Raw genomic sequence first — 9,112 nt, 5'->3', positions numbered from 1 at the left:
TAGGGTCTTGTGACCCCAGCATTCATCCCTGCCTGTGGCAGGGGGCCAGGCTAGATGATCTGTTCAGGTCCCTCCTGACCCTAGCTACGATGAAACTCTGAAACTATGATCCAGACCTGCCTTAACAATACATGCAAGACCTGTCAACACATCTGTACTGCTACAAAAAACATGCCCAACTAAACCATTAGAATCCATGGATCATATAAATATTTATCCCAAAACGTGGTATACTTCATCCAGTGCCCTCAAGGAAACGATGTGGGTGATGTCGGGACCCGGGGCAGCCGGCCAGCAGCTCTCCCTGACTCCCACCCGGGCAGTGGTCGGCAGAGGGTCGGTCCGGGGGCCTTAGAAGGCCGTCAGGCGGGTACTTGTGACGCTTGGAGTGGAATTAATTAGGCGGATGCTTATTGGTTGTAAAGCAAAATTATTTACTCACGCCGTCAAGGTGGTGAAAGACGGAGGTCAGAGATACTTGGTTAGTTACAGCTTAGAGTTCATGAGGTCGGTCTGCAAAGTAGGTCAGTTCGCAAAAGTGGTCGGGCAGGCGGTCATCGATTACGTCTGAGATAAGGTCGAAGACGGTGGGGGGGCGAACTGGCAAGTGATCAAATTGTCAATTTACTCTAACACCTATGTTAGAGGTCTCCAGGTGTATACGGAGTCGCTCTCTCCGACTTCACGGAAATGCAGCGGGGTTTTGTTTGTGTACTAGCCAATTGTTTTTCGCCACGTCATAAATTTAATTAGAATCGCCAATTATCTAGCGGTCTTCGCTAGGGTATTATCACAGGGTTATTCCTTGTTTTCTTTGACCAATTGTAATGATTTATGTACAGCACAGAAGGCTAAGTTCTATTTTATGTTGGTGTCGCAGTTATAAATTTCTTTTTGACATGCGCAGCAAAAAAAAAGCTGTTATTATCATTTGTTAACCCTTAGTTAACCTAGTGTAGAAAAAAACTGTTTTGAATGGTTTTACTTGCTTGTGACATGGGCACTACTTAATTTGGTTGTGACAGGTGAGACTAGACAAAAAACTACACACCAGAGTGAATAACAACGGAAAAAGGATAAAGTATAGAGACACTAGAACACAGGTAGAACACTTTAAAAAGAAAAAGAAAAATCACTCCCTGTCTGATCTCACAGTTCTTATGCTCAAAGGAAATCTACCAAACAATTTTATAAGATATGCATGGGAAAATAAATGAATTAGCCTCTTGGACATTAAGTAGCAAGAATTTAACACAGACAATGACTTCATAGTCCATTACAATCTACTTGATAGTCCCTAATCTGTGCACTTTACAGGCGATAAGGAACCTCCTGAACAATCCTGTTCTTCCATTACCAGGTTTCTACTGTAACTCTCTTGCCTGTTTTTATCCACATCACTTTTTGTGCTATCTGCTACTTAGCTCTGCTGTGTCTGCTTCTTTCTCTGAAGCCTGAGAAAGGGGGCTGTGATACCCAAAAGCTGGCCTATTTTTATCTCGACTATGCCACTGGTTAGATATCACCCACAAGAATTCTTCTCTCGCTCTTCTCACATATTTCCTGGACCATCATGGCAACATCATCTCAGTACTAAAAAAACTGAAGAAGTCTTAGTAGGAGTAAGTGAATTCAGCATTTTATATTAGAGGAAGTTGGTTTCACCTGGGTTATGTTTTTCTGTGCCAGGGCTGCTCCTAAGAAAGTCTAAGGGACACACATGAGTCACTCAAAGAATCAGGAGGTCAGTTTTATAGTTGACTCAAATACCTCTCCCTGTATACTAGGCTGTCTGGTCAGCACCTCTCTATTTTATGATGCCTGTCCCTGTGCTTCCTTTTTCAGTTAAGGTTGCCAAATAATTTGCACTGTACATCCCCACATAAAATGGTTATAAGTTTGTAAAATGGGTACCTTTGAACTGGAGTTTTCTGGGCTTGATGCCAGCCTACAGTAGATGTTTTCATAGATTTCATAGATGGGTCAGAAGGGACCTTAACAGATCATTGAGTCCGACTCCCTGCCTAGGGGTTTTTTTCCTGGAAGACTGAGCAAGAACAAGTCATCCATTCCTGACCAAGCAGAATGAAAATATATGCTATTATACCAAGAAAAAAATTGCTGTTCATAACTGGAGATAGAAAACTGGAACTTGGCTCAGAGATACCACAGGGAAGGGGAATGTGTGATCTTGGCCCAAAGGAAACATTTTGATTTGGCAGAACCATGGGGGGAAACAACATACAGAGCACATTTGTGCTCTTGGGTTTATGAACTGCACGCTTAAAAGCGATATACAGATCATGGATCCTTAGTAGTTACATGAAACAAGTGAGCTAGCACTCATGTCACAGGTATGACAGGGGTCAGGGTAAAGGAGCTGAGGGTCAACAATACCAGGAGTCCAGAAGCCAAAGCCAAGAGTCACAGTACAGGCATCAGTCCAGGTCTGAGGTTTCACACTGGCGATTGAGTCAGATTTATGGCTGAGGCCAGCACAGGAATTAGGAACCAGGGAGTAAGCAGAAAGGGGACAACTGGTTTTTTGTTTGGTTTGGTTTTCTTTTATAATATATTTGGTGTTCCAGGGCAAATCAGTTGCAAATCATATCGACTGAGCAGAACTCAGTTGTTCCAAAAATCATATTGATTGAGCAGGCAGAACTGTCTTGTCCAAGGCAGGTCACTCCCAAATAGCAGGACTGTTGCAAGGATAAGGATCCAGGGCCAGGGGAGGATTTTTACAGCCCTTCCATCAAGGGCTTCCATTTATTCTCTTGGGTCACATGGCCCCTCACTGGGAACCTCATAGGAAGGCCAGGCTGGGCTGGGTCTAACATCCAGCCAGCTGTGTGTTGGAGCAGCAGCATAGACCTGTGCCCATGAGACTAAAAGACCTCAGTTCAAGCCCCAGGCTCCTGCTGCTCCAGAATGGAAATAATGTGTACACTGAGGGAGGGCAGTAGATGACAGAATTAGAGGCTGTGAAGAAACTGGGGCAAGTAATTTGTGAAACTGGCCTATGGCAATTGATTATGGAAAAGGGATGAAGAAGCTGGGATATAGAAAGGTGATTATTATTATTACAAAGATCATCAGCATGCCTGCTGCACAAGGTCTAGGGGGCTTACACTAATTCCCCTTTCCAGTCTGGTTGATCTAGTGGGGGAGGGAAAACTGCAGGCAAAGCTGGGAATCCTCCATATTTTTAAGAAAAATACTGCATTATGAAATGCAGTGAATGACTGTGTAGCCAGGTCTACCATGCCTTTATTTTTCAACTGAATTATGTGGTCATAAGTCTAATATATATGAATGGTTCCTGTTATACTGTCGTGAACATACATCAGGAACTGATCAATCAGTTTGACCTTTTGAACTGAAATAAACATGTAACATCTATATATTAATGGGGAAGGGGGGAGGGAGAGAGAACTATATAATACTTTCCCTTACTGGTCTATTAAAAATGCATGCTCTTTTCAACCCCTTTATGTAATAACCTAAAGGTATAAGACTCTGTAGGCTTTTCCAAGGATTTGCATTGCAATAAGGGGAGTAGGAAAATTCCTATAGGTTTCTGAGCATGCTGTAAATGATTATCTAGTATATACAATACCAAAATTGACACTATTGCAGCTGTCATCATGGGCAAAGTCTGTTATCTGTGGCAGATACTTGTTACCATATATAAAATTAGACATATTCATTAGATGCTCCATACCACTGATTCAGATGCACAGCATTTCCCTGCTATGGTACAAACAGGATCTTAGAACAATATTTAAAATTGCCATTACCTGCAAGAGCAGTACGGTTTCTGGCAGCTTGCTGTGGGCTCTAGCCTACTTCCTCCTCCACCACAAAAGTGTCATGAAAAGTTATTTTGTATCAGGTGATTAGCAGCTATCAATTGCTAGTCTCACTTTTTAAGAGATCTGTATCATTACTGCAGGCAAAGATACTAGCTTACTTTGTACAATGCCTACACTTGAGCCAAAGTCAATAGGCACATAACATTTTCCAGTCCAGGAAGTTTTCTTGCCAAGTAATGCATGTGGCAAAGGGCTTTGACTGCATAGTTAACATAACCTTCCTTGTCCGCATTTTCCTTTAGCTGAAGAGTTATAGGTTTTCTTACGATCATTGCAATTCTGCTTTTATTCGATTTACCTGGACATACATACAGGGTGTGGACCAACTTGCCTTTTATGCAATTACTTCGTCACTCTTTAAAGTAGGTATATTGGAAGAAGCAAAAAGTCTGCTGCATCAACTTGATGGCTTGTAGCCAGGTGGTAGAGGGTATGCCCCACAGGCCACAGACCTGGACACTTCAGGGGCAGCCTTCCTGGGCTGGCTCCTCTCAACTGCGTATGCAGTTGAAACAGCTCCAGCTGCCTTCACACTGGGCAGCACAGACTCCTCCTTGGACCCCATCCCACTGCACTGCCCCACTCCCAGAAAGGAACCAGATGCTAGAAGAGAGTGGGGCCTGGAGACCCCAGCTGCTGTAGCAGCAGGAGCAATGGGAAGAATGGTGACTGGGCACAGCCCATGAGCTGGATTTTAGCCCAGGCAGCCCACAGTGCCAGGTGGGCAGCCTTGGCTTGTAGCAACTTCCTTCCTTTAACATGTTTAAGATCTGTGCCATTTATAATGGGGGAAGGGGGGGGGGAGGGAAGGGAGGGAGTCTCATAGGCCAAATCCAGCCCAGAGTCCTATTTGGCCCCTGGTGCTGCCCATGGGTTCAAATTGAACTGCATGATGCAGGACATGCACCACATGCAGAGCTCACTCTGGCTAGTCCAAGATCTACACTGTACATGATGCCCACCACCCAGGCAGCCCAAAATGCCATTTGTTTTTGGAAAAGGGTGCCACTGAATGTAGACTAGTTAACTGTTTAGAGTGCTATTTTTAAAAATGGAGTAGAATCAATCACCTTTCTCCACCCCCTCAGTAAGACCCAATCCTTATGTATTTCAAAGACCTAAAAAGGGACCAGAGGCAACATGTTTGAATTATGTCAGAGTTTCAGGGTCAAATTTGGTTTTAAAAGTAGCCAGAGCTGGTAAAGATAGCTACTTATCAAATCAATGCATACAGTAAAAGCCTTTAGTTTAGCATGTAGCTTAATTGCTACATAAGGGCATGGCTGACAAGGACAATGAAACTAGGGGAGACATTTCTCTCCATAAAATGGGTAGATTTCTAATTTATCACAGACTCGCAAGTCAGATCAGCTCCCAACTACCCTTGAAATTCAAATAAGTAATAAACCCAAATCACAAATAAAATCGCAACAGTGCGCAAGGACAGGCTGTCTATAAAACTTCTTTACTAATCCAAGGAGTTTCTTCCGCAGCACTTAATGCACTTGTTTCCAAGACATGGGTGACTGCAGCTCAAAGTGCCTTATTAGAATCCAAATCACTATGAATGGTTTCTCATTCCAAATTAAAACACAGATCTTATTTGCCCCTTGGATGGTGTTGCCCAACTTTCATCCAAGTCTTTGAGGATTCCACCTTTTCAGGCAAGGAAAGACTGCCAAGTATTATGACAGGCAAAGAACAAAAATCGAAATACCATAAAGTTCCCCCGTTACTTGATTTGTGCCTTGCTTTTACAGAAGGACATTTACAGACTCCTAGTCTGTCGGCATAGCATAGCAAAGAGCCCTTGTTAAGCAAGGCGGGCCATATCATTTTCACAATCAGGTACTGCAACTTCACAGTTTAGTCCACAGTGGAGGTTGCCTTACATGGTAGGGGATGACATTTTGTATGGTTTCTGTCTCTGTCCCCCCCAAATGTAGAGTTTGGGCCATCAATCTGTGTGGTTGAGAGGTGCATCTGCAGAGTTAATGAGACTACTAAGTGGTTCCAATTTTAAAAAAAAGGTTTATTCCAAACAGCTCGGCATGATTCAGAAATGAAATTTCCACATTTTCATTATTGCTGAAGAGGCTGTAGAGTGGCAAAGACTTGCCATTCACTTCTGTGGAATTTAATATTCCTCACCTTCATCTTCTCCTTCCACTGAGTCTGTGCCCACTTCTTCATAATCCTTCTCAAGTGCAGCCAGGTCTTCCCGAGCCTCTGAGAATTCACCTTCCTCCATTCCTTCTCCCACATACCAGTGGACAAAAGCACGTTTGGCATACATCAAGTCAAACTTGTGGTCTAGACGGGCCCATGCTTCAGCAATGGCTGTGGTGTTGCTAAGCATGCAGACTGCTCGTTGGACTTTGGCAAGATCTCCACCAGGTACCACCGTTGGGGGCTGATAATTAATACCAACCTGGAGGAGGCAGGGGAGGAAAAAAAAAAAAAAAAAGAAAAAAAAAAAAGGTTAGATTTCTTGTCATATTTGGCAATGACCAATTGTTTACAGATTTATCAGATAGAAGATCAAGTACCGATACCTGATTTTACCCATCTATAATTGTTCCTATAATGGTCCAAAGAGCTGCATGCTCAAAACAAATGCACATCTTCACTCCTAAAAACACTCTGAACTCCCCACTAGGTACCTGTGCCACAGCCCTGATTTTACTAATGCAAAAATCTAACCTAATGTAAAACAAGTGAAGAGCCACTGTACAACTCAGAAAGGAAGTAGTTAGCACTTGCCTTAAAACCAGTGGGACACCAGTCGACAAACTGAATTGTGCGCTTTGTTTTGATAGCGGCAATAGCAGCATTGACATCCTTCGGAACAACATCACCACGGTACAACATACAACAAGCCATGTACTTGCCATGGCGAGGATCACACTTTACCATCTGATTGGAAGGCTCAAAGCAAGCATTGGTTATCTCAGACACAGACAGTTGCTCATGGTAGGCTTTCTCTGCTGAAATAATTGGGGAATAGGTTACTAAGGGGAAGTGGATACGTGGGTAAGGCACCAAGTTGGTCTGGAATTCAGTGAGGTCTACATTTAAGGCACCATCAAATCTCAGGGAGGCAGTAATGGAAGAGACAATCTGGCCAATGAGGCGATTGAGGTTGGTGTAGGTAGGGCGTTCAATGTCCAGGTTCCTACGGCAAATGTCATAGATGGCCTCATTATCAACCATAAAGGCACAGTCGGAATGCTCTAGAGTGGTGTGGGTAGTCAGGATAGAGTTGTAGGGCTCAACGACAGCTGTTGAGACCTGTGGTGCAGGGTAGATTGCAAATTCTAACTTTGATTTTTTTCCATAGTCAACTGAAAGGCGCTCCATCAGCAGAGATGTAAAACCTGAGCCAGTGCCTCCTCCAAAGCTGTGGAAGATCAGGAAGCCCTGCAAGCCAGTGCACTGGTCAGACTGAAAGAAAGAAAAAAATATTTTAAAAAAATGAACACAATAACTGAACACTAGAATCTAAAATTCAAATAAACTGCCCCTTTACTGTGAATCATCTTCTATGATATCTACCTCCTTCACTTTAACAGTATTTCCCTAAAATCCATTTCATACCTTTTTGATCAGTAAATACACAGTTAGAAGTTGTGGCATCATTTATATTTATACGCACATACTATTTGACATTCTACATCTGTCCCAAAATGTTGGTATTGTCCTATGTTCCAGTGCTAAACTGAGATTATGCAGGTTTAAAGCATCCAAGTTAGAAGCACATTCAAATTCAGGGAAATTAATGTCAAACTGGACTTTTAAAAAGCAGAGTTTGGCATCTTCACCACTGAGAAAGCTCAAGTTCTGTACCAAGTGTTATGCACACATTATGCACTCCTGCCAGGAGATGGCACTATTCTATATTGTGGTCATTTCCTGTTGCTATCCATTTTGTTTGAGAAGCATTTATGTAAAGGCAGAAGAGATGGTTGCCCTGTTGCAACCTCTCCAAGGCAGTTCAAACAGGAAGCCCCCTGCTGTACGCAAAAGCTAGTATTTCACTCTTCAGAAATGGAGGAATACGACCTGCTCACATTTGAAGGACTGAGGACACTCAATAGTTTAAGAGAAAGGAAAAACTCTGTCAAATCTGTAGTGCTTGTACCCAGCTGCAACAGACTAAAAATATAAAGAGACTTCTCTGGCATTTCATCCCTAGTAAGATTCAAAATTTAGAGCAAACTTCCTCTGACCCTCAAAGAGCAACTTGGGGAAAAGGAGATACTACTTTTAAGCTCTTCTTTCCCCCACCCCCTGCATGGCCCACTACAGCACTGAAGGCCAAATCCTCCTATTGCCTTTATGCACTGATCAAAACCATTCTGTATCTATGGCTGCATGCAAAGCACATTCTTGCCGCTTGATACTTTGCTTCTTCTCAGTCTGCCATAAGATTTATGGCCTGAGGAAGTCTCAGACCCTTATTTTTCTGTTACCATAAAAAAATTGGAAACTAAATAAAGAAAGGAATAAAATATTCAAATATGATGATCTGAATTCAAATCGCACAAAACCAAGCCATTCTGGAGCAAAGTACAAGACCCTTGATTAAAATTTCTAAAGCAACCGCAGCCAGGAACTGATTCTCTTCCAATAATAAACATGGAAATTGGACACTACTGAGAGGGCTTCACCCCTGGTATTTGTAGGTTTAAAAATCAAATGCTAGGATAAAAGCTCTTTTGTTGAACATAAGCAGTTTAGACCATTTGAGAGGGCTCACTTGGATTGCAAGTAAGAACCATGATCAGCTACTTCCATTTTTAATCAGTAACACACACCTGATCAACTTGGATAACTGAACAGACCGCTACAGCTTTCCTTACCACGTAACAGGGTGCAGAACTGAACTGAGCCCCAAGTGTCCCATGAAAGCTTAATTAGAGTATTCTGATCATGACACTGATATTTATCTCTAGCTGAATCTCTCAAGGCAGTGGGGCCCACATTTTTGGCAGGTGTTCCACAAATTAGTCTTGTACCTTCTGAATACTACTCCAATCCCCTGCCTGATCTGCTGCTCTGCTTTCTGCTTCTTGTCCTATCTGCTACTGTGCCTCTTGCTCCCTTCCCGATCTGTCACAGGTCACAGAGGCTGCTCTGGCCACTTGTGACATGCCTGCTACAGGTTAGCTATCCCCATTTGAAAGAATAGTCACCATCACAGAAAGACTTACCAACTTCCTGATACGCTCTAGGAC

The 9,112-nt window shown here is 42.9% G+C and overlaps 1 protein-coding gene across 2 annotated transcripts in view; it reads right to left on the bottom strand.

Moving 5' to 3' along the window:
* Window positions 1-5,886: 5,886 nt before the first annotated feature.
* Window positions 5,887-9,112, bottom strand: part of LOC102374035 (tubulin alpha-8 chain) — an 8,013-nt gene continuing 4,787 nt past the window's right edge. For both annotated transcript variants that reach the window (XM_006038423.2, XM_025194939.1), the window contains 3 exons: window positions 9,089-9,112; window positions 6,639-7,319; window positions 5,887-6,306 (listed from right to left, as the gene is read on the bottom strand). The exon at window positions 9,089-9,112 is cut by the window's right edge and continues 134 nt beyond it. In XM_006038423.2, coding sequence (XP_006038485.1) covers window positions 6,013-6,306; window positions 6,639-7,319; window positions 9,089-9,112 — 999 coding nt within the window. In that variant the 3' untranslated portion in view covers window positions 5,887-6,012. The remainder of the gene's footprint in view (window positions 6,307-6,638; window positions 7,320-9,088) is intronic.

This window comes from Alligator sinensis, unplaced genomic scaffold, assembly GCF_000455745.1.
Source record: "Alligator sinensis unplaced genomic scaffold, ASM45574v1 scaffold1638_1, whole genome shotgun sequence".
NCBI classification, from domain to species: Eukaryota; Metazoa; Chordata; order Crocodylia; family Alligatoridae; genus Alligator; species Alligator sinensis.
Note: the sequence above shows the minus strand (reverse complement) of the source record. Positions and strands in the feature narration are given on the sequence as shown.